Consider the following 26,574-nt stretch of genomic DNA (forward strand, 5'->3'; position numbering starts at 1 on the left):
TAGAAAATTACATAGAACCCCAAAACATTATATATGCTTTTTTAGCAAAGACCCTAGAGAATACAATGGCGGTCGTTGCAACTTTTTATCGCGCATGGTATTTGTACAGCAATTTTTCGAACGCATTTTTTTGGGAAATAAAACAGTTTTGTGCTTTTTTAAAAAAAAAACATTAAAGTTAGCCCAATGTTTTTGCATAATATGAAAGATGAAGTTACGCCGAGTAAATAGATACCCAACATGTCACCCTTCAATATTGCACACGCTTGTGGAATGGCGCCAAACTTCGCTACTTAAAAATCCCCATAGGTGACGTTTTAAATGTTTTTACTGGTTACATGTTTTTAGTTACAGAGGAGGTCTGGGGCCAAAATGATTGCTCTCGCTCTAACGTTCGCAGCGATACCCCACATGTGTGGTTTGAACACCGTTTTCATATGTGGGCGGGACTTACGTACACATTCGCTTCTGTATACGAGCACGCGGGAACAGGGGCGCTTTAAATATTTATTTTTTATTTTTATTGTTCATTTTACTTTATTTATTTTAGTTTGACACGTTTTTCCCCAAAAATAAATGTTTTGATCACTTTTATTCCAATTACAAGGAATGGAAACATCCCTTGTAATAGGAATATAGCATGACAGGTCCTCTTTACAGTGAGATGTGGGGTCAATAAGACCCCACATCTCACCTCTAGGCTGGGAAGCCTGAAAAAAAACAAGAAAAAAAACGATCCTGGCTTCAATCGCAGCGGTGAGTCAGAAGAAGCACCGGAGGGCGAAGGGAGTGGGGACGTCCCTTTTTGCCTCCCGTAAGAACGATCAAGAGGCGGAACAGCCGCCATGATCGTTCTTATGGTGTAGAGAATCGCCGGCTGAAAAAAATGATATCTGAATGATGCCTGTAGCTGCAGGCATCATTTAGATATCCCTGCACAAAGTCAAGGACCTCATATGACGTGGGCGGGAAGTGGTTAAAACGCATTTTTTTCCCCAGAGTATTTTCTGGGTATTGCAGAGTATTGGCCGGGGTATTGCAAAGTATTGGTGCGGGGGTATTGCAGAGTATTGGTGCGGGGGTATTGCAGAGTATTGGTGCGGGGGTATTGCAGAGTATTGTGTGGGGGGTATTGCAGAGTATTGTGTGGGGGGTATTGCAGAGTATTGTGTGGGGGGTATTGCAGAGTATTGTGCGGGGGTATTGCAGAGTATTGTGCGGGGGGTATTGCAGAGTATTGTGCGGGGGGTATTGCAGAGTATTGTGCGGGGGGTATTGCAGAGTATTGCGCGGGGGTACTGCAGAGTATTGCGCGGGGGGTATTGCAGAGTATTGCGCAAGGGGTACTGCAGAGTATTGCGCAGGGGGTACTGCAGAGAATTTTTGCGCGGGGGGTACTGCAGAGTATTGCGCGGGGGTACTGCAGAGTATTGCGCGGGGGTATTGCAGAGTATTGTGCGGGGGTATTGCAGAGTATTGCGCGGGGGTATTGCAGAGTATTGCGCAAGGAGTACTGCAGAGTATTGCGCGGGGGTATTGCAGAGTATTGCGCGGGGGTATTGCAGAGTATTGCGCGGGGGTATTGCAGAGTATTGCGCGGGGGTATTGCAGTGTATTGCAGAGTATTGAGCGGGGGTATTGCAGAGTATTGCGCGGGGGTATTGCAGAGTATTGCGCGGGGGTATTGCAGAGTATTGCGCGGGGGTATTGCAGAGTATTGCGCGGGGGTTTTGCAGAGTATTGCGCGGGGGTTTTGCAGAGTATTGCGCGGGGGTTTTGCAGAGTATTGCGCGGGGGTTTTGCAGAGTATTGCGCGGGGGTTTTGCAGAGTATTGCGCAGGGGGTATTGCAGAGTAATTGCGCAGGGAAGGCAGAGCATTGCAGAGTATTGCGCAGGGAAGGCAGAGTATTGCAGGGGTTAATGCAGGGATGGCTGAGCAGGGATGGATGGATCTGTGACTGCAATAGTCACAGATCCATCCCACACTGCTGCTGCCATCCGCGCTCTCCTCTCACACTGTACCGATCGGTACAGCGAGAGGAGGGAGGAACCGGCGTCATCAAATGACGCCGGTTTGTTTACCATGTGATCGCGCCGTCATTGGACGGCGCGATCACATGGTAAAAGACCGCTGTTGTCGGTCAGTTACCGAGATCTGTGTAGCGCCGGGTCTCATAGACCCGGCGCGCACAGAATTTTCTGTGTGCGCGCCCGAGGCGGCGCGCATCACTGCTTCTGGTGGGCGCCGTTTCAGAACGGCGACCCCCAGTTAAGCAACCACCTTGCCGCCGTTTTTGGACGGCGGCTGGTGGTTAAGTGGTTAAACAAAAGTCCTCTGTAGCAGAAATAAATTTGTGATTGCGTGCTGCAAACAAATCCACTGTGTAAAGCGTCCACCTTCACCCGCTATGAACAAAGGATCCTGATGAAGTAACATACGAAACGTACGTCGAGGCGGAACCTGGTCACGCACAGTCATGAACTTCCGGTCCAGCTGGTTTCTGGTGGTGGAACGCATGCCAGACCTTCCAGCGACGGGGGCCATCTCTCCTTACGGATACACGCTCAGCAGCCTCAGTGTCAGGATACAGGCACCGCAAATAGTAAGGAGCCATTTGGCTATTTTGTTTTTAAGCTTATTTTAATAAAACTGAATTACACTATTGCGGTCCTTCCTCTTTTTCATCCTATATCCCATGGTTTTGCTACTGGAATATGGTCGCTTGATAAGGAATTCCTGAATTGCATGGAGCAATACACTTTGTGATAACAAGCTATAATTGACCTCTTTCTAACCAAAAGGGTCAAAACTGTTGGTAAGGTGCCATCCTTATTCTGAGCACGTTGGGTGATCATTTGTTCATAGCGGGTGAAGGTGGACGCTTTACACAGTGGATTTGTTTGCAGCACGCAATAACAAATTTATTTCTGCTACCGAGGACTTTTGTTTAAGGATTGGTGGAATCACTGGGATATTGCACTTCAATTTGCATTAATATTATTATATGTTGAATTTATGTATGGACTTTTTTCACATTATGTGACTATTGCAAGTCATCTTACACTCATTGATATATATAATTTACACTTTATGTATGATGTTTAACACTACTCTATAATCTTATCTAGCGCCCCCTACCCTCACTTTTTTCCCACTATTCATTTCAGGCCGAGTACTCACGACAGGACATGTCCGATGAAAACGGTCTGCAGACCGTTTCCATCGGACATGTCTGGCCGGGGACTGCCCGGGGACTTCTGTTCGATGGCTATACACACCATCGAACAGAAGCCCGCGCGTAAACATTACGCGGGGCGTGTCCGCGGTGTCGCCGCGTCGATGACGCGGTGTCGCCGCGTCGATGACGCGGTGTCGCCGCGACAATGACGCGGCGACGTGGGCGGGCCGCCTTAAAAATGCTTCCACGCATGCGTCGAAGTCATTCGACGCATGCGAGGGATGCGGGCGGCAGGACATGTACGGTAGGTCTGTACAGACGACCGTACATGTCCGGGCGGACAGGTTTCCAGCGGACTGTTTTAAAACAAGTCCGGGAAACAGTTGTCCGCTGGAAACCTGTCCGATTCGTCCCAAAATGGTCCGCTCGGGCCAACACACGGCCAAACATGTCTGCTGAAACTGGTCTGCGGACCAGTTTCAGCAGACATGTTTGGTCGTGAGTACGGGGCCTTAGGTTTATTGATTTTTTGGGAAGCAGCTTAACACTTATTTAATTTAATTCAGTTTACTTACTTATATCTTTATTGGCGCGAGATTTACCGATTTTACAATACCTTTTATATATGTTTGTATATTTTTTGTTAAATGCTGTTTACTTGTTTTCCAGATTTTACAAGAAAGATAAAGGTGTGAAGGGTCAAGACAAGATAAAGAGTCATATTCATCCATTCAAGTAAATCAGTTTATTCTACTTTCTTTGATTATGTAAAACTTTTCCAAACACATTTCTTCTACTGAAAAGTGTAATAATAAAAAAATCGGCAATACTCTTTTTCAGCTTTAGTTGTGCATTAAGGTTTAGACTTATTTCTCAGTATATTTTTCTTTGTTCTATTTGGGACTGCTAAATATATGCTGATGATCATATTTTGCAAATAGTAAACACAATCATAGAAAAAGTGGGTTGGAGAGGTCACCTGGGAACCTCAAGTGATCTATATGGTCCCTAGTGCAGAGCTTCAATGTTTGTAGCTGCCACAAAATGACTTAATTTAAGAATCTATGGTGATGTCATCAAGTTCAGTGCAGTGAAATAACTGCATAAAAAAGACAACATCATTGCATCAACAGGCTCCAAAAGTGAAGGGGATCTCAGGTGCCAGTCATTAGGGACAGGGTCCCATGCAGGTAACAAGGTCAAGGTTAGTTAATTCAGTCATAGAGGTTTAATATCACATGTTAACATTAACTAAAGCCTGGTACACACTATGAGGTGTTTTTCATTCCATCCAGCAGGTGGAATGAAAAAAAAACCTATAAGCTCCGGTCTGAGCTGCTGTACTAACTATGCAAAGTTAGTGCAGCAATCTCCCCTGCTAATCTGTTGTGTCTTGATAGGGGGATGGCCACCCACAAGAACACTCTGATCAGCGCTTGGCTGAGAGTGCTGATCGGGAGTTGGTCAGCTGCTTGTTCTCCAGCATGCTCATCCAACAGAAGCTGGTCAAATGGCTAGATTCTGTCAGACAGACCGACAAACACATGGGCCAAATGTCAGCCTTTTTTTTTTTTTACCAGCCGATGTCTCCCGACAGTCAGCCCATGTCTACCCAGCTTAAGTCAGTGTGCATGCTAATGCATTCTGCCTAGAAGAATACCCACTTCTGCAGGCTGACACCACCCATTAAAGCATTTTTATATTTGTATATCTCCTCCCAAGAGCCAGCCTGCAGTTTGCATCATGGATACAGGCTTTTAAAGGCTTTCACCAGCCATGATCTGCCTGCATTGCATAGAGATCCAGTGATAGCATCAGTGGATCAAAAATAAAGTCTGTCATGAAAACCAAAAGGTTTTGTTTAAACTTTTTTATTTGCATGTTGATGAAGGGGGAACTAGGGAAGGCAAAAAAATAGCAGAATTAACTTCAGCTTTAACATTTTATAAGGTTTGCATGAACTATTATGAAATCAAATGATGTTTATTTAGAAAGTTGATAGATTTTCTTGATGACTGATTTAGACTTTAGTTCATGACTTTTGTCTTAAATTACTTTTCCACATAGGGAAGGTGCTCAGGAGGTTGACAACAAGTTGCAGATCTTTAAAGAGAACCGAAGAAGAAAGAAGGATAAAAAGGAAAAGAAACGACATAGGAAAGGAGAAGAATGCAGCCTTCCTGGACTCACCTGCTTCACTCATGACAACAACCACTGGCAGACGGCACCATTCTGGAACTGTAAGAACATGTTCATTAATGCTCTAAAATTACATCTGTCATAATGCTTAGAAAAGACCCAGCTGTAAATGTTAATTTCAACCTGTATTGGAAATCTGAGGCCACAATCGGACGGGCATACTTAAGCGTACACCAATGTGAGGCCCCTGTTTGCCCACACAGGATGCACAGGTGTTCCTGTACATTGGCATGCAGACAGCCCCATTCATCTCATTTGGGACATAGCAGCTGCTCCCTATTTGACATCCGTGTGGGTGCAAACATGGTCCTCACACGGGTGTACACTTAAGAATTACTGTGTGAATGAGGCCTAATTGGCAGCTATGGGCAATGGGGTATAGATACATTGTAAGGTCTGTATGTAATTCTAGCTGCAAAGTTCAGCAGTTCATGGGGTTTGTTGCTTAAACCCTTCTTTAATTAAACACAGCACAACTGCTGGGATTAAAAAGTCTTGTGATAAACTTTTCCAGAAATCAGGTTGTACAGAGTGTGCGTACTTTACATGGACTTAATTAAAAAAAGAAATGAGGGAAATGAAGGCCGTGCTATTACTAAATGTAATGCCAAAGTAAATATGACTTGAATAATCAGTAAAAATATTTCTGCACTTAACTAACAGGATTGTGGTCATGTGCATGTATGTAATATACTGTGTATATACTGTATATATACCGAGCCTTGAAAAAATATTCACACCCCTCAAAATTTTTCACATTTTGTCATGTTACAAACCAAATGTATTTTATTGGGATTTTAAGTGATAGACAAACACAAAGTGGCACATAATTGTGAAGTGGAAGGAAAATGATAAATGGTTTTCAACATTTTTTACAAATAAATATGTGAAAAGTTTGGTGTGCATTTGTATTCAGCCCCTCTGATTCATTACTTTGTAGAACCACCTTTCACTGCAATTACAGCTGCAAGTCTTTTTGGGGATGTCTCTACCAGCTTTGCACATCTAGAGAGTGACATTTTTGCCCATTCTTTTTTGCAAAATAGCTCAAGCTCTGTCAGATTGGATGGAGAGCGCCTGTGAACAGCAATTTTCAAGTCTTGCCACCGATTCTCAATTGGACTTCGGTCTGGGCTTTGACTGGGCCATTCTAACACATGAATATGCTTTGAGCTAAACCATTCAATTGTAGCTCTGGCTGTATGTTTAGAGTTTTTGTCCTGCTGGAAGGTGAACCTCGTCCCAGTCTCAAGTCTTTTCCAGACTCTAACTCAGGTTTTCTTCTAAGATTGCCCTGTATTTGGCTCCATCCACCTTCCTATCAACTCTGACCAGCTTCCCTGTCCCTGCTGAAGAAAAGCATCCCCACAAAATGATGCTGCCACCACCGTGTTTCACGGTGGGGATGGTGTATTCAGGGTGAAGTGCAGTGTTAGTTTTCCGCCACACATAGCATTTTTTCTTTTTGGCCACAAATTTCAATTTTGGTCTCATTTGACCAGAGCACCTTCTTTCAAATGTTTTCTGTGTCCCCCATATGGCTTCTCGCAAACTGCAAATGGGATTTCTTATGGCTTTCTTTCAACAATGGCTTTCTTCTTGCCACGCTTCCATAAAGGCCAGATTTGTGGAGTGAGCGACTAATAGTTGCCCTGTGGACAGATTTACCATGGGCCTCTTGGCTGCGTCTCTGATTAATGCTCTCCTTGCCTTGATCTGTCAGTTTAGGTGGAAGGCAATGTCTTAGTAGGTTTGCAGTTGTGCAATACTCTTTCCATTTTCGGATGATGGATTGAACAGTGCTCCGTGAGATGTTTAAAGCTTGGGATATTTTTTTTATAACCTAACTTGCTTTAAACTTCTCCACAACTTTATCCCTGACCTGTCTGGTGTGTTCTTGGTCTTCATGATGCTGGTTGTTCACTAAGGTTCTCTAACAAACATCTGAGGGCTTCACAGAACAGCTGTATTTATACTGAGATTCATTTACACACAGTTGGACTCATTTACTAATTAGTTGACTTCTGAAGGGAATCTGTTAAACTAGATTTTAGTTAGGGGTATCAGAGTAAAAGGGCTGAATACAAATGCATGCTACATGTTTCAGATCTTTATTTGTAAAGAAAATTGAAAACCATTTTTCTTCCACTTCACAATTATGTGCCACTCTGTGTTGGTCTCTCACATAAAATCCCAATACAATACATTTAAATTTTTGGTTGTAACATGACAGAATGTGGAAAATATCAAAGGGTATGAATACTATTTCAAGGCACTGTATGTAAGGTTTTCATTCTATCTGGATATCAAGAAAACCTTACATTCATATTATCAGTGCTACTGTCAGTATGAGAAACACAAGTATATAAAAGTAAAAGTCACTCCAGTACAACATTAACAATTTAAAGGAAAGTTGTACTGAGTAAAATGCAGAGGTTACGGTTGCTAGCATTTTGAAAATTCTAGACGCTTGGCTGTCTCTCACTTCAGTGCTGTCTAAGTCACTAACAAATGCTGCCACCAAAGTGAGTATTCTTGATTGTTACTCTAGGATCAGATTGATCATTTGGAAAGTACCGAGTCAGTGAGTTTAATTAACTAAAGGAAAATAGACCATTCGCTTTCCTGTGTAATTTTCCACAGAGTTTAATAAAGGAGGTGAAGCTTTGCTGACTTCCATCATCCAATCATGTGCAAGCAAAAATGCAGTTTCTTGATTTTCCTTGCACAGGATTGGGTATTCCTTGCAATGTAAATTTTACCACATTTCACCACATTCAAGCTAAGGGTATTCTTATGCAAAGTGCAATTTTACTTCATTAGTATAAACTAAATAATGCATTTGGACTTGTTTATCATTTGGTCTGGCACTCCTTCCATTAGCGCATGCTTTTTTTTTACTGGTAACCTGCTGGGGTACCTACTGGAGAGTAGCCTTGTCTGTTGTGAGCAGCCTTACCTGAGCCAGTGAGTTCTCTAAACTTTGTATGTCCTCTCACTACTTTGTATGAAGTCACATCAAAGTCCCAATGGCTCTTGGATGCTTTTCTTTTCAATGAACCCCGTGGTACAATAACATGGTGGATGTGGGTACCACAATTTCACGGGGGCATATCTTTAAATCCTGCCTTAAACAGAAACAAATCTTAAAGTCAAATTAAATCATAGACCCCCTGTTATAATCATTACATTGATTATTTTTTTGAGGAGGAAAGGAGACAAAGTCCACCATCACTAGATAACAGCATTCTATATCCCCATGGGAATATCCAGTCTATGTGTTTTCCTGCACATGTTTGTCATGTAAACTCTGCTCGGGTTCTAACTTGGAGTGCTGATATTTATGACTGTTGCAATTACGGTGCTGACCTTATTAACTGATGTATGTTTGACATGATGACCATATCAAAGCATAGGCCTTATACGTGCACATGTGTCCTATTAGAATCTAATTTTTTTTCTTGTAATTTAATGCTTAAAAAGTATTAAAATGCAATCTGATTTCCCTCTTTCTTCACAGTGGGGTCTTTCTGTGCCTGTACCAGTTCCAATAATAACACATACTGGTGTTTGAGAACAATCAACGAGACTCACAATTTTCTGTTTTGTGAATTTGCCACCGGTTTCTTGGAGTACTTCGATATGAACATTGACCCTTACCAGGTAAACACACAAATCTATTTAAGTATTTAGAGACATAGTGCAGTTATGCTTAGGAGGCCCAGTCATGGTCCAAAAATACCAAACAATGGAAATTATTCTTCAAGCAACAACCTATCAGTAATTATGAAACCATGGTTGTTAGCTTCCCCTCAATGATGAGCTACACATACTTACATAGGTCCAAGCTGAAACTATGTAAGTATGCAATAAAGGAGTTGAGTTTTTTTGGATCACCTCCTAAAGGCAGAAAGTAAGAGACAGCCATACAGATTGGGATAGGGAGTGCCAGAGGATGGTAGAAGATCTAGAGAAGTCTTGGAAGCAAGCATGGAAAGAGGTAAAAAGGGAGCTAGAGAGCAGGGGGGCTGGGAAAGAGTAGAGTGGATGGTCTGCGTGATATATCGGGACAAGTTTTGTGGTGTTACTGGGGGCAGAGTTGTGGATGACTTGATATGCTGTTGGGTCACTGGAAGCCAATAGATGGATTGGCAGAGAAGGGGAGCAGACAAAAAGCAGTTGAGTAAGGTGGATGGTCTAGAAGCAGCAGTCATGATAGACTAAAGGGGGTATCGCCTGTGTAATGGTAGGCCAATGAGGAAGGTTTTGCAATCGTCAAGCCAAGAGTGAATTAATATTTTTATACAAAATGTAAATAGCAACCGTTTCTGCAGTTTGCTCATTAGTTTCAGCCTTTTGAACCATTACTAACAATGTATTCATGTGCATTGCGGTTTTCCCCACAGCTCACAAATTCTGTACATACTGTGGAGAGAGGAATTTTGAATCAGCTTCATATACAGTTGATGGAACTAAGAAGCTGTCAGGGTCACCGGCAGTGCAACCTAAGGCCGAAAGGGTTAGAAACAGGTAAATTTCAGTACATATAAAGTTTTTTAAAGACAGTGTAATATGTTCTAAGTGTAAAACATTGCTACGCCATCCTATTTATTTACAGCAGTTGGATTATAAAAATGCCTACATGCTAAAAAAAAAAAAATGCTGAATAATAACTTGCTGGCCTGACCAATTCTTTCCTACAGGTTTAATAATAACAGGTCGACACGAACCGCAAAGCTTATTTACAGCATTGGCTTCAGAGCTAACAACTGCTAGACTGTCTGTAGCCAGGGGCTGCTAACTAACCTGCTTACCCCTTACACAGCCCGTGCCCCTTCTAATATCAGCCGTACCTAGTAAAAAAGAGTTTGTGGGTCACTAATTTTATGTTTGCAGGTGTTGCATATTTTTAGCCAATTTAAATTAAGACCAATTAATATGAGTATTTTGATTGACACTCTTTTAGTATGTTTCTATATTCTATAAGCTATAAAAACCCATGCATTAAAGTGATTTTCAAATATATAGCATTGCTTACATACAGTGGTGGCTGGCGCCTATTTTGTGGTAAATTCTAACATGCTTGCTCTTTCTAGCTAAGTTAGGTATTATCATACCGATGATTCTCAATGGGAAAATCCCCCAAATGTAGTTTAAAAGCAGTTTAAAACCATTGCTTAGGAGCATCATGAAAACTTAATGGCGACAATAGGCTAAAATTCCAGCTCAGTAGAAGGGCCGGACAGTGCTGGTTCAGGCCAAGGGTATAGCCACAATTATTATAATATCCTTACACTATCCCTCATATATCAAAATGCTTAAAACCAACATTATCTCTGTTGTCCTGTAGACACAAACTTATGAAGTCTGATAGCATAGTCTGATTAGTTTCTATGGGGCAACATAGTTTTTATTTAGACAATATAGTAAATAAGCCCCATTACATATTATCAAGCACAGAAAAAAAAGCCTAGTTCACCTAAAAGTGATGTTATACAGTAGATGGAGCATGATGGGCCGAGTCAGTCCATGCCTTATTTTATGCCTTGGGATACTCCAGCAGAATGATCTCCCTACCCAACTCTTGACTGTCCCTGTCTACCTGTGAGTTTGGGTTTTCTCACCCACCTTTTCATGCCCCAGCAACTGTTGTCCATTCTCCATGGTATAAATAAATACAAAATCCAGCAGGGAAGGTGGCAACTACAAATATTGGCTGCACTAATCGCACCAATAGAGTGCCCCAGAAATAAAATAATCTGTCTACTTTAGCTCTATAGCATCTACCAAAAGCTGAAATATTGGTCTTGGGTGGACTGTCCCTTTCAGATACCTGATATTAAATATTAGAATAGCTGCTGAGTTATTAATTTCAATGATGGGTACACTTTAACCATCTTTTAAGGAGAGTTGGCAATCTAGTATTTGGTAAATGATTTCTCTTCTAGAAGTTAACAACCATTACTCTTGTATTTTCCTATATCAGGAAGTAAAGATGGACGAACCTATGATCCACACAGGTATATGTCCTTTTTCTTATTTATCCTTTCCAGCAGCTTCTTCCCAAATAATTGCATGATCCAGCCCATTCCGACTAATGTGTGTTTTCTGTCATGTGGCCCATGACATAGCTTTTGGTTGCATGCAATTTCTAACCATGGTTTCCTCATATTGGTCAATGGTCTCCGGCTACCATGATTCACTCCATCTCATATTCCCAGCAAGAGCTCATACATCTCATTTCATGCTTGCGACTTGTTAATTTATCAACATTTTATTCACACAATGTTTAGGTTAATGTGCCACTGATAAGAATGCCTGTGCATTGTGTTTTCTTTGTGTTGTGTGTACACTATCATTTTGCATCTCCATATATTCATATATAAAGTTGTATATGTGTATTACCATGTTTTGCTTTGCAAAATGCATGAAACAATGTATAGACGTATAAATTTGTATTTTAGAGTAAGCTGTGGGTTTTTCAACCCTTCCTGTATTTCACAGTTGTACTTTTTAGCTTAGCCATTAATAAGTAAATTATAATCAGCAAATGAAAAACAAGATATATCAATGTCACTGTATTGCCGTATTGTCACCCTGTTTATGACATGCCCCTTGTCATGTTGCAACCAAAAACGTAAATGTATTTTATTGGGATTTAGAATCAACATAAAGTGGCACATAACTGAGAAGTGGAAGGAAAATGATAAATGGTTTTAAATTTTTTTTACAAAAAAATCTGTGAAAAGTGTGGTGTGCATTTGTATTCAGTCCCCCTGAGACAATACTTTGTAGAACCACCTTTCGCTGCAATTGCAGCTGCAAGTATTTTTGGGGATTTGCACATCTGAAGAGGGACATTTGCACATCTGACATTTGCACATTTCCACCAGCTTTGCACATCTGAAGAGGGACATTTTTGCCCATTCTTCTTTGCAAAACAGCTCAAGCTCTGTCAGATTGGATGGAGAGCAACTGTGAACAGCAATTTTTAAGTCTCGCCACATATTCTTAATTGGATTTAAGTCTGGACGTTGACCGGGCCATTCTAACACATGAATATGCTTTGATCTAAACCATTCCATTGTAGCTCTGGCTGTATGTTTAGTGTTGTAGTCCTGCTGGAAGGTGAACCTCCGCCCCAGTCTCAGGTGTTTTGCAGACTTTAATGCCACGTACACACGATTGTTTCGTCTGATGAAAACGGACCAATGTATTTTTTCATCAGATATCCGATAAAGCTGACTTTAATCAGTCTTGCCTACACACCATCTGTTAAAAATCCAATCGTGTCCAATGCGGTGACGTAAAAAGCAACGACGTGCAGAGAAAAATGAAGTTCAATGCTTTCAAACATGCGTCTACTTGATTCTGAGCATGCGTGGATTTTTGACCGATGGATTTCCCCACCGTTTTTTTCTATCGTTTTTTTAACCATCAGAAAATTTTAAAACAGGTTCTATTTTTTTTCACCGATGGGAGAAAAAACCGATGGGGCCCACACACGATCGGTTCGTCTGATGAAAACGGTCTGTTTTCATCAGACGAACCGATCGTGTGTACAGGGCATAATAGGTTTTCTTCTAAGATTTCCCTTTATTTCACTCCATCCATCTTCCCATCAACTCTGACCAGCTTCACTGTCCCTGCTGAAGAAAAGCATCCCACAACATAATGCTGCCACCACCATGTTTCACAGTGGGGATGGTGTGTTCAGGGTGATGTGTAGTGTTAGTTTTCCACCACATGTAGCAGTTTGCTTCTAAGCCAATTTTGGTCTCATCTGACCAGAGCGCTTTCTTCCACATGTTTGCTGTGTCCCCCATATGGCTTCTCGCAAACTGCAAACAGGACTTTCTATGGCTTTCTTTCAATAAAGGCGTTCTTATTGCCACTCTTCCATAAAAGCCAGATTTGTGGAGTGCATGACTAATAGTTGTCCTGTGGACAGATTCTCTTACCCTCTTAGCCTCTTGGCTGCTTCTCTGATTAATTCTCCTCTTGCCTGGCCTGTCAAGATGTTCAAAGCTTGGGATATATTTTTATAACTTAACCCTGCTTTAAACTTCTTCACAACTTTATGCCTGACCAGTCTGGTGTGTTCCTTGGCCTTCATGCTGCTGTTTGTTCACTAAGGTTCTACAACAAACCTCTGAGGGCTTCACAGAACAGTTGTACTTATACTAAGAATAAATAAGACACGGACGGACTCTATTTACTAATTAGGTGACTTCTGAAGGCAATTGGTTCTACTAATACACATCATACTTTTCAGATATTTATTTGTAAAACATTTTTAAAAACATTTATTGTTTTCCCTCCACTTCACAATTATGTGCCACTTTATGTTGGTCTATCACATAAAAACCCAATAAAATACATTTACATTTACATTTTTGGTTGTAACATGACAAAATGTGGAAAATTTCAAGGAGTGTGAATACTTTTTCAAGGCACTGTAAAACAGTTGAATGTACGTGTTTCAGGTATATAGTTAGAGGTTGGTCTAGTTGCCCTTTAAAAACAACCTATCTCAGTAGGGCATATGGTCAGTCTTAAATGATTGCATGTTTATTTATGTTTGAGAGTCAGGAGGTCAAAGGTAACCTGAAGTCTCATGCCTCGTACACACGACCAGGGCCGCCATCAGGAATTATGGGGCCCCTTACACAGCTTTAGGCATGGGCCCTCCTGGAGTGCTGCCGCCTGAAATTGAGAAGCGGGGGGGGGGGGGGGGGCCCCCGCGAATTAAGAAGAGGGGGGGCCCTTTACAAGAAAAAGAAGAAATAAAGAAAAATATATATAAAAAAAGGGGGGTAGCCATCCGGGGCGGCCCTGGGGACCTCTAGGCCCTTTAATAAAAAGAAAAAAAAATATATATATATATATTTTTTTTTAAGGGGGGTTGCCATCTGGGGCCCTGGGGACCTCTGGGCCCTTTAATTAAAAAAAAAATATATATATATATATATATATATATATATATATATACACAAATAATATTTTTTTATATAAAAATAAATTACAAAAAAAAGGGGGGTTGCCATCCCGGACCTCTGGGCCCTTTCATTAAAAAAAAAAAAAAAACCTCTGGGCCCTTTAATAAAAAATACAAAAAAATATATATATAAAAAAAAAAAAAAATAAACATTTATAAAAAAAAAAAAAAAAAGGGGGTTGCCATCCAGGGATCTGGGGACCTCTGGGCCCTTTAATAAAAAAAATAGAAAAAAATATATATAACAAAAATAAAAAAAAATAAACATTTATAAAAAAAAAGGAGGTTTGCCATATGGGGCCCTGGGGACCTCTGAGCCCTTTAATAAAAAAAAAAAATATATATATATATATATACAAAAGAAAAAAAAAAGAAATAAAAGAAAAAAAATGTAATGCTTTTATAAAAAAAAGGTGGGTTGCCATCCGGGGCCCTGGGGACCTCTGGGCCCTTTAGTAATAATAATAATAATAATAACAATAATTAATATATATATATATATATATATATAAAAGAAATAAAAAAATATAAAAACATATATAAAAAAATGGGGGCTTGCAGTTTTCTCTACGAAAAAACTGCCCGCCAAAAAATTGAAACCAGCTCTCTTTTTTCTCTTTGTGTTTCACATCAGTCTTTTTCTCGTCGCGAAAAGCAGTCGTGTGTATGCTTTTCCGAGGGGAAAAAAAATGTGCATGCTCAGAATCAGCCCAAAGGGTGGCGCCATTTGAAAGGAACTTCCCCTTTTATAGTCCCATCGTACGCATTGTATGTCACTGCGCTTTGGTCGGACATTTTTTTTGCATGAATGTGTGTATGCAAGTCAGGCTGGAGAGGAATCACGTCGTGAAAAAAAAACAACAGGTTTTTGAACGTCAGGAAAAACGATGGTGTGTACACGGCATTACAGTTGCTGCCTGTCAACAATCTGACCTCACACGCTGTCACCCAGCTACAAAGAGTAAAAGAAAAAATTAAAAATGTGGTACTTTATGGGCACCATACCAATAAAAAGGCATATATAAAATAAAACATTTAGTTTAGTTTAGTTAGTTGGTGACACTCCTTTATTATGTTATGGAATTATAGGCTCCCTACCTATTTTGAGGAGTGGTGGTGCTTATTCAGCAATTGGGGTTCTATTTATTCTTGTTTTTATACAATATGTCTTTTTAAACTATTTTTCAATAAATTACTATGATTAATTTTATATATGCCTATTTGTACAAGCTTTTAAGGGCTTTTAGGGGCTTTTACAGGTGTCAAGCTCTTGGGTGTAAATTAATTTACTTGGCCAGAATAAACAATTTATTCTGGCTATTGAAATTAATTAATGCTTTAAGGCCTTACAGCAATTGTAAAGGTATTTTTTTTTTAAATAACAAATATCTTATACTTACCTCCTCTGTGCAAGGGTTTTGCACAGAGCTGCCCCAACCCTCCTCTTCCGGGGTCCCCTGGCTCCTCCTCTGCATTGAGTGCCCCCCAGAGAGCCGCATTGTATGGGAACACTCGTGCGGGCGCGCTCCAAAGTCCTGCTGCTGCATCCATTGACAGCAGGACTCGGCCCCGCCCCCAAGTCACTGGATTTGATTGACAGCAGCGGGAGCCAATGGATGCATTAAGGTGAAAAACCATAAGACTTTACAACTCAGAATATGTGACGGGTTTGACCATAGGTTGACATTTAGGTGTCACCATAGGTTGTCCTTTATAGCAGAAGATCTAGAAACTGCCCATTCTGTAAAATAGTACTAAGCTGTTGATTCAGCCAGAAGCTTTATACCTTTTAAATGCAGAAGGATTTATTAGTTATACTCCTCTGATGTACTCGTTGTACTCATTGGTCCTGATTTATCAAACTGCAATGGCAACTGCATCTGGCTTGCCAAATAACGTGTTATTATGACCAGGGCCGGTGCTAGACTATTTTGCACCCTAGGCGAGACCAGCTACTTGCGCCCCCCCAAAAAAAAAACAATCTAAATCAACTCAATAATTTTAGCACCAGAACTGGTCCAGGTGGAGAGGGGGTTCAGCCAGGTAAAGGGATAAAGCCAGGTGGACAGGAGGGGGGTGCAGGCAGGTGGAGGGATGGAGCCAGGTGGACAGGAGGGGGTGCAGGCAGGTGGAGGAATGGAGCCAGGTGGACAGGAGGGGGGTGCAGGCAGGTGGAGGGATGGAGCCAGGTGGACAGGAGGGGGTGCAGGCAGGTGGAGGGATGGAGCCAGGTGGACAGGAGGGGGGTGCAGGCAGGTGGAGGGATGGAGCCAGGTGGACAGGAGGGGTGTGCAGGCAGGTGGAGGGATGGAGCCAGGTGGACAGGAGGAGGGGGTGCAGCCAGGTGGAGGGATGGAGCCAGGTGGACAGGAGGGGGGTGCAGCCAGGTGGAGGGATAGAGCCAGGTGGACAGGAGGGGGGTGCAGGTAGGTGGAGGGATAAAGCCAGGTGGACAGGAAGGGGGTGCAGGTAGGTGGAGGGATGGAGCCAGGTGGACAGAAGAGGGGGTGAAGCCAGGTGGACAGAAGAGGGGGGTGCAGCCAGGTGGACAGCAGAGGGGGGTGCAGCCTGGTGGACAGCAGAGGGGGGTGCAGCCAGGTGGACAGCAGAGGGGGGTGCAGCCAGGTGGACAGCAGAGGGGAAGTGCATTCAGGTGGAGGGAGAATATAGCAAAGTGGACAGGAGAGGGGGTGCAGCTAGGTGAATGGATGGAGCCAAGTGGAGGGGGTCACACACCAGTTATAAGATCTGACTGGAAGCCCTCATCCCCAGCTCTTCCCCCACCACCTGACAAGTTCTTACCTTGGGGCACTTCTTTCCATCTCCCTCCACATGTCAGGCAGCGGGCAGCAGTAGTTAGTATCACCAGTCACGCATGGGAGACCTCCTGCAGCCCCTTCCCCCTTCAGCTGATAATTTGGTTCCACCCCCGGGCTCCGGCGGCCGGCCGTGGAGAGGCTGGTTAAGCTGCAGGAGCAGCTTTGCTTTGGGCTCCTCACTCCTCCAGGACAAGTGGCCAGTCTGGGCCTCGGTGGATCCATTCTGAGTGTCTGTTTGCACAATGCCGCCCGCCCTGCTCCTCCAATGGTTGCACATCACCCAGGGAGGGAGAAGGGGCGGGCAGAGAGCTGACACCCACAGCTGCTGCTGCCTGCTGGACATTAGCATGGTCACCCCTGGCTTAGTCCGGCGAAGGGGAAGATCTGCCTGCTTCTTCTCCCTGTCCAGCCACTCTGCAGCCAGCCATATAGAGCCACCTTCCGCTACACTCCGCATCAGCCACCACCGGCTGAGGAGGAACTGATCTTCTGTAGGGGACCCAGCAGCTGTAGCTGCGCTTCTAGGAGGCAGTGCGCTCTAGGCGGCTGCCTAGTTCGCCTAGTGGGAGCGCCGGCCCTGATTATGACATGCAATAAAACTGACTGAGAGACCAATTTAGCATGCCCTAAGTGCTCCTTAATATGTCCTAAGCTTGATAAATCAGAGCCATTGTTGCTCTTTACTCAATTCTACGTTACTATGAGCAATATATAGTGGCATCCCTTGCAATGGTATTAGAAGAATCTGTTTGCTTTTAACAAATTGCTGGATAAAATGTATTGACTGAATTGTAGCATAAACCCATTGTGAATGGTCAATAATAGCGTAAACTAGTGGGTGGAACTTATGTCCTGAACAGTTTTTTATACAATCTTTCAAAATACATTGATAATGGTAGCTTTAAAGGGAGCGTTTTCATGTGTACAGAGGAGAGAAGTAGAAGAGCAGCCAAGCATCATGAAAAGCAAAAGAAGGCATACCATTTGTGCATACTGAGTGGCTGCACAAGGTCCCTTTGAGACTTAGGGGCCCATTTATAGTATATGGGGGTTAGATGGTTGCTGCCACTGTCTTGCAGACCTGCACACAGCTAACTTCTGTTTAGCTGTCAATCCATATATATTGGAAATGTAACTTTACATGACCAATAGCCAAGTAACAATCGCCCAGAAAATACCACTCAATCTTAGTTAATCTAAAGTTACCTGTAGAGATAAAAGTCTTCCCTCAATCTAGTTAGAGCAGAGCACAGTGGACCTCAATCCAGTGAGATTAGGGAACAGTAGGCCTCAATCCAGAGAGATCAGAGGACAGTTGACTTCAATCCAGTGAGATTAGGGAACAGTAGACCTCAATCCAGTGAGATCAGGTGACAGTAGACCTTAATCCAGTGAGATTAGGGAACAGTGGACCTCAATCCAGGAAAATCAGAGGACAGTAGACCTTAATCCAGTGAGATTAGGTAACAGTAGACCTCAATCCAGGGAAATCAGAGGACAGTAGACATCAATCCAGTGAGATTAGGGAACAGTAGACCTCAATCCAGTGAGATTAGGGAACAGTAGACCTCAATCCAGGGAAATCAGAGGACAGTAGACCTTAATCCAGTGAGATTAGGGAACAGTAGACCTCAATCCAGGGAAATCAGAGGACAGTAGACCTCAATCCAGTGAGATTAGGGAACAGTAGATCTCAATCCAGTGATATCAGATGACCTCTGCAGCCTATTTTATCTTCACGCATAAATGCAATTTTGTGAAGGTTTCCATGTCATCTTTAAGCCAGTAGAATGTTGGGGAGCACAGTATGTAATGATCATTTGCCTTTGTCTTATGACAGTGCTCATTGCTAATACTTTTTTTATCTGGCTCTTTAAAGGTGTTTTCAGTGATCGTCATGGGATTTTGTTTCAGATGAGACACTTGCATAACATCCATTATGATTTTGCTCCAGGCTACATTTTTTAAAGCTCTGCACTTCCAGTATCTACTCTGAGAAAATCTGTTTGTCTGAAGTTTGACACTTTGATAGGAAAATCACAAAACATCTGCCTGGAAAGCAGCATTATTGTGGTTATGACGCACTGTAGAGTTTTGCCCTGTACGCAGACTACATTTTTTGCATTGTATGCATTCCGCCTGCCACTTAAGTTTAATACAGATTTACTTACCCAGAGGACCTTAGACTGACCGAGCTGCCAAATATCCTTTCTTTGTTTTAGTTATTAAATTAATAAAAAAAAGATTTAGAGCAAAACTGCAGCCATAACAACACACAAATGAAATATACGTCTGTGAATTGTTTACCTGCCTAAGTATGTTTAATTCTGTGCAGCCACACTTATAATTCACACAACCCTGCCATATGATGTAGTGAGAAGCCTAAGCTCTGTTCAATATCTACAGCTTAGCATGTAAGCAGATGATGCTTACAGAGTTATCGCTGTGTTAGTTGTGCTTATTATTTTCTGGGTGAAATGTATTTTCTAATGTGTGAGTTGCACTGTTTAGTTAATATGTAAAAAATAAACTGCCCTGTGTCCTATAAATCCTGAAACCTGCAGCAGCTCTAAGGTGAGATAAGGACAAAAATAGACAATAAAATATGAGAGCTGCACTCTATATACAAATCTAATAAGTGACAACATGTGATAATGGCGAAAAATACGACAATATGTGAGTCAACACTAATGGTTGTTGAGTCCCAAGAAATAGGTCAGCAACATAAACAAATAAATCCTTCGAAGTATTGCTGATAGACAATAGACGAACGCCAAGTATTTGGTGTCCTCCTGCAGATGACAAATTCACACCAACATGCAAATGTAATTCGTCACCACATAAAGTGCACACTTCCAGCTAACACAAGCTGGATCGCTTTGAACTAATAATCAGCCAGGGCCTTTGTCTCCAGGGATGTCAAGCAATGACTCTGACCAGAATGGCCTTCAAACACTACTTGTAGGCGGATGGACATAAATGGTCACAGAAGCTTAAAAGGATCCAGGGTCCTAAATTCTCATAATCACGATAACCCAAAGGCTCACCATAGGTAAAACCAGACTAGTAATTTATTATCACTTACATGGCAGCACGAGTGCCCCAGGACGACATCAGACTTGTGCAGAAACGCATCAGCAGAAGCGACGTGCTGATGTCACCGCGCTGTTCAATGTTCCAAAGGAACGGGCGTTCGTATCGTAGGTGGCCAACTTACTGTCCATACTTGAAATACGTTACTGCCATGTAAGTGTTACTGTTTTATTTAATAAATTACTGGTCTGGTTTTACCTATGTGGAGCCTTTTGCCTTTTTTGGGGTTATTGAGTCAAAACCCCAAAACAGTTTTGCATATTGGGAAAGTCTGAGGAGTGTTATCCCCAGAATTGCTCTAGATCACTAACTTAATGTTATCTAAACAAGGGGGTTGCCATAATAGACAGACAACTAGCATTTCCAGAAAAAAAATGAACAGCTAGGGTTAACCTCCATGTTTTTATTGTGATAGGTTTCTGTTAAAATGCCCTAATAGTAAACATGTTTCAGTGCTTTAAAAAAATATTCATACCCATTGAAATTGTCCACATTGTGTCATGTTACAACCAAAAATGTAAATGTATTTTATTGTGAGAGACCAACACAAAGTGGCACATAATTGTGAAGTGGAAGGAAAATGATGAATGGTTTTCAAAATGTTTTACAAATGACTATTTGAAAAAGTGTTTGTATTCAGCCCCCTTTACTCTGATACCCCTAACTAAAATCTAATGAAACCAATTGCCTTCAGAATTTACCTAATTAGTAAATAGAGTCCACCTGAGTGTAATTTAATCTCAGTATATATATACAGCTGTTCTATGAATACCTCAGAGGTTTGTTAGAGAACCTTAGTGAACAAACAACATCATGAAGGCCAAGGAACACACCACACTGGTCAGGCATAAAGTTGTGGAGAAGTTTAAAGCAGGGTTAGGTTATAAAAAAAATATCCCAAGCTTTGAACATCTCATGGAGCACTGTTCAATCCATCATCCGAAAATGGAAAGAGTATAGCACAACTGCAAACCTACCAAGACATGGTCGTCCACCTAAACTGACAGGCCGGGCAAGGAGAGCATTAATCTGAGAGGCAGCCAAGAGGCCCATTGTGACTCTGGAGGAGCTGCAGAGATCCACAGCTTATTAGTCATGCACTCCATAAATCTGTCCTTTATGAAAGAGTGGAAAAAGAAAGCCATTGTTGAAAGAAAGTCATAAGATGTCCTGTTTGCAGTTTGGAAGAAGCCATGTGGAGGACACAGCAAAAATGTGAAAGAAGGTGCTCTGGTCAGATGAGACCAAAATGTTACTTTTTGGCCTAAAAGCAAAATGCTATGCGTGGCAGAAAACTAACAATGTACATCACCATGACACATGGTGGTGGCAGCATCCTGAGAATACATTTCTTTAACAAGGACATGAAAGCTGGCTAGAGTTGATGGGAAGATGGATGGAGCCAAATACAGGGAAATCTTAGAAGAAAACCTGTTAGAGTCTGCAAAAGACTTGAGACTGGGGCAGAGGTTCACCTCCCAGCAGGACAACGACCCTAAACATGGAGCCAGAGCTACAATGGAATGGTTTAGATCAAAGCATATTCATGGCCAAGTCAAAGTCCAGACCTAAATCCAATTGAGATTCTGTGGCAACACTTGAAAATTGATGTTCACAGTTGCTTGCCATCCAATCTGACAGAGCTTGAGTTATTTTGCAAAGAAGAATGCGCAAAAAAATCTCTAGATGTGCAAAGCTGGTAGAGACATCCCCAAAAAGTTACAGCAAAAGGTGGTTCTACAACGTATTGACTCAGGGGGAATGAATAGAAATGCATGCCACACTTTTCAGATATTTATTTGTTTTTCTTCCACTTCACAATTATGTGCCACTTTGTGTTGGTCTATGACATAAAATCCCAATAAAAGGCATTTACATTTTTGGTTGCAACATGACAAAATGTGAAAAATGTCAAGGAGTATGAATACATTTTCAAGGCACTGTAGGTGTCGTATAAAAAGACTTATTTTCAACCACTGAGTTTTGAACTTTAATGTAGCACATGTATGCATGTATGTGTTTTGGTGCTGGAGTCTCATATGATCTGCTTCTTCCTCAAGCCAAAATGATTACAATAGGACCTACTGCATCCAAAGAAACACATGTCAAGCTCAGACTCCTATAGCACATCCACACTGCTAAATTAAAAAAATGTAAGCAAGCTGAAACCCTCTGACAGTAAACAAAGCCTATCTATATGAGCCCATACTCAAATCATTCCACTGGAGAGAAGAGCTAAGCATGTCCCCACATACATTGAAAACTCCAACAAGAAAAGTGAGACACCTTTATTTGGGCCATGTTTGTGACTGAGAGTTCTGGGGCAGATGTCACCACCCCAAATCTTAAATTAAGGTTTGTGGGAGAGAAAAGCCATCTGCTGTCTTTATCCTTATTGGGGAGATTATCTTCCTCTAATTGTCCTGTGACCTTTGTCATTGGGACTAAAAGTGGGGGAAATCCAAAATTTTAAGTTATCACAACACCACATTTCCCAGTAGGGAAGAGGGAATTTACCTTATTTTAAAGAGATTGTCTCTCACTTCCGGTTATGTCTTCTGCTCAGGAAGTAAAAGAAAGTCTTCCCACTGGGATACAGATGTAGAAAAACCCTGACAACTGCTCTATACAAAATGAAAAAATGTAAGATTTAGAGTTAAATTAAATGGTACTTTAAATTTCTTGCCATCAAATTTATTTCCTCCTCATTGCTACTGTTTTTAACAATATTTTTTTTTATAAATAATGGGATTTTTTGCAGGTGACCTGAGCCAGAGCAGATGAGACACCATGGGCCAGATTCAGAAAGAATCGCGGCGGCGTAACGTATCGTCTTTACGTTACACCGCCGCAAGTTTTCAGCGCAAGTGCCTGATTCACCAAGCACTTGCGTGTAAACGTACGGCGGTGTATCGTAAGGACGTCCAGCGCAAGCCCGCCTAATTCAAATGGGGTGTGTACCATTTAAATTGGGCGCGCTCCCACACCGAACGTTCTGCGCATGCTCCATTTGGAAATTTCCCGCCATGCTTTGCGCGAAATTACGGCGCCCCGACGTGTTTGTGAATGGCGACGTGCGTAACGTACTTACGCCGGAAAAAAAATTGAAATTCGATGCGGGAACGACGGCCATACTTTAACATGGCTGCTCTAAAGTTAAGCCATGAAAAAAGAAGCTTAACTTTGCGATGGGAAAAAACGGCTTGCGACGACGTAACGCACGCGAGTAGCTTCGTGGATCGCCGTAAAAGCTAATTTACATACCCGACGCTGGAAAATGACGCAAACTCCACCCAGCGGCGGCCGAAGTATTGCAGCCTAAGATCCGAAGGCGTACGAAGCCGTAAGCCGGTCGGATCTTAGCCAAATGCCGTTGTATCTTGTTTGTGAATCACAAATTAAGATACAACGCGGCAAATTTGAAAATACGCCGGAGTATCAGTAAATACTCCGGCCTATTTCTTCTGTGAATCTGGCCCCATGAGCCTGGATTACTATAGTGCGAAGTAAACCTGGGCTTGGCTAACACAAGTGTGAAAATAAGTGTACCTGTCCAAACTTCAAACATCCATTTCATGAACACAGATCTACCTCACTTTACAGAAAATAAAGTCTTTGGCTTATGCAGCACTGACATCATGCTGACAAAATCAATACCATTTTATCTATGGGATGAAATCATTGTATTATCATTCTTTTGGCAATTCACAACTTCCAGTTCTCTATACCAGACAGCTCTAGAAGCCACAAAATATATGATGGCCCAAAAAGCAGATAATAAATTACAAGACAAATACTACTGTATGACAAATACCTACTGCTATGGTTTATGAGCAGAGAAATACTTCCAACGTCACATGAGAAAGACAATTCCTTTATGGGTGTGATCAATGTGTTTTTATACCTACTGTCTTGTTATGTCTTATAGAACTATATAGAAAACAAATTATTATGGTGGACATATCTCATCACCAGAGTCCTTAGGAAATATAAGCCCAGACATGTTAGTTTTGGGTGGATTGAGCATTTAAATTTAGCTTCATAAAAGTGTTAAAATGGCATTGTATCAGATTCAAATATGATGATATTTCGAAAAAGCAGTCTGTAATAAACAGTGCTTTGTAAAAATATATTTTGAAATTAATAGATTTATGATTGGCAGTATTCCTAAAATGACCTGTGTTTTTTCCATGCAGGGTAAGGCTAAACATTCACTTAAATGGCAGCCACACCAGCTAAATACAGTATACTCATATTGCTTTGCTCCCCTTTCCACACTCTGTTGGCTTCTGGAGTGTAAGAAATATGCTGGTACTTCTGGGTATGAGGGAGCATGTGACTCACTCCCCTTCCTCCCATGTGACAGTTCTAATGCTCAGTGATTTGCACCTTAGGCAGTCAACACTGTTACATGTGGAAGGAAAGAGTCCTAAGCCTTGTGTAAATTCCAACTTGAGCTTACATGGTCCTAACTGTTTCTGCTTCTGGTGGCTGAATTAGATGGTGAGCGTGTGAGTGGATGATGAGGTGGAGACACTATTAAACTTGTAGCTTTTCCTTGCCTAGATAAATCATAGATGCACTTTAAACAGCATTTGGGTAACAATTGCATATTTTAAGCGTAGAACTTTTTTGCTGAGATGGGTTCCCTGTGCTTATAATTTATTTGAATAGACTGTACCTATTCATTCTGTTTACTGAGTGGAAAATAATTGACACAAGAACACACTTTAACCTCATTTTATTTAATAGTATTCCTCATTTTAAACACGTTTACATTATAAATAGAATTTTTTTTTTTTTAAAAAGTGTGTGAAGAAGTGAAAGATTGTATTGAAGCCAGAATTCAATGACCTAAACAATCTGTATTTTTACAGGGGACAACTATGGGATGGATGGGAAGGTTAACCTGCCCAATTTCACAGAGGATGTTGACTGGAAAGGACTGGAAGATCTGTACAGCGTTAATGAAAGCTTGTATGGCTACAGAAACAAGTATAGACTTAGTCCGGATGATTGGGCTAATTACTTGAAGGATGTAGATAGAGTTTTTGCACTGCTGAACAATATCCCTAAAAAAGTTACAGCAAATTCGACTGTGGTTGTACGAACTTATGTGTCCTCCGATGCGTCGGCTCCGATGGAAATGTCCTCTGCTGACTCTGAAGATGAATTTAGCGGTGTAGCTGCAGAAGAAAGGGAACCTAAAATGGAAGTTAATTTGAGCACAGTGATATTTAATCACAGGAAAAAACTTGAAAACAATCTCCCCAAGGAGAAACAAAAGAACCAGGCACACTGGAGCTATAGCAAAACCGAAAGACAGAGAGATCAAGTTTCTTTAGACACCTATGATGTGGACTTCAGTGGAAATGGACTCACAGAGTTAGAATCTAAAATTAATTTAGACATGCAGACTTTCAGTCATACACCTAGAGAACTTCAGCAACGTCGTCTTGCAAGTGAAGATATATTTCAAGACCAGATGTATCTTCCTATCGACTCCATGGCTCCCCAGGTAAAAAACATCTCCACTGTGGATCACTTAGATGATTCTGAAGACCACAAAAGTACAAAAGCACGACCAACAAAAGATTTTTCTGGAGAAACAGATACAAACTTAGATATGGAAGGCAGTGCCTCGTTCTCGCTTTCTTCTGATTAGAACAAATGTACTAAAAGCTAAATTTAACCAGTGACTGTGGCACTTGACATTCCAGTGCATCCAGCTTTTTTGCTTTTCACAATATGGACAACGGAGTCTTTAAACATCACTTCAATAAGATACTTGATAATGAACATTAATACTTCATGAAATTTGACGTCACACAGTTTTATTTTTTTCACTATTTGGGCTCATATGTGTCAAATGTTTAAACACCACAGACAATTATATCCCCACTAAATATTATATTTTATTTTCTAACCACTGGAATTAGTAAACTAATTTTGCACTTTTATAAAGCTTTTAAGCTTGACCATCATGTTTTTTCCCTTTTTACTTTTAGTTCTAAACATATTGTTGTGACCAGATTTTTTTTTGCAGAAAGGTGCTTTTTACAATTTTGCTTTATAAATTCAAAATCTTATAATGAATGCCTAATTGGAAATCAGTGTTGTCCCGTTGATTCATTAGGAGATTATGGTGACAGATAAGGAAAATCTGGAGGAAAATCCAACTTGTGTGTGGGGCAAAGATAATCTGATTAATATCTAGTCAACAGTAATTGGACAGTGTTAGGTGACTTTATCCATATTATTATTGCACAACCAATTTCCCTGCCA

General features: G+C 41.4%; 1 protein-coding gene across 2 annotated transcripts in view; it reads left to right on the top strand.

Moving 5' to 3' along the window:
* The window catches only part of SULF1 (sulfatase 1), a 204,450-nt gene extending 178,183 nt beyond the window's left edge, over positions 1-26,267 (top strand). Inside the window, exons 16-21 of one of the 2 annotated variants that reach the window (XM_040354377.1) lie at positions 3,850-3,915; positions 5,248-5,420; positions 8,900-9,042; positions 9,786-9,909; positions 11,366-11,399; positions 25,167-25,287. In XM_040354377.1, the coding sequence (XP_040210311.1) occupies positions 3,850-3,915; positions 5,248-5,420; positions 8,900-9,042; positions 9,786-9,909; positions 11,366-11,399; positions 25,167-25,197 (571 nt within the window). In that variant the 3' untranslated portion in view covers positions 25,198-25,287. Of the gene's footprint in view, positions 1-3,849; positions 3,916-5,247; positions 5,421-8,899; positions 9,043-9,785; positions 9,910-11,365; positions 11,400-25,166 lie in introns of both variants that reach the window. The other variant, XM_040354376.1, reaches the window with a different exon arrangement.
* Positions 26,268-26,574: the final 307 nt, after the last annotated feature.

The sequence above is a fragment of the Rana temporaria genome, chromosome 5, assembly GCF_905171775.1.
Source record: "Rana temporaria chromosome 5, aRanTem1.1, whole genome shotgun sequence".
NCBI lineage: Eukaryota > Metazoa > Chordata > Amphibia > Anura > Ranidae > Rana > Rana temporaria.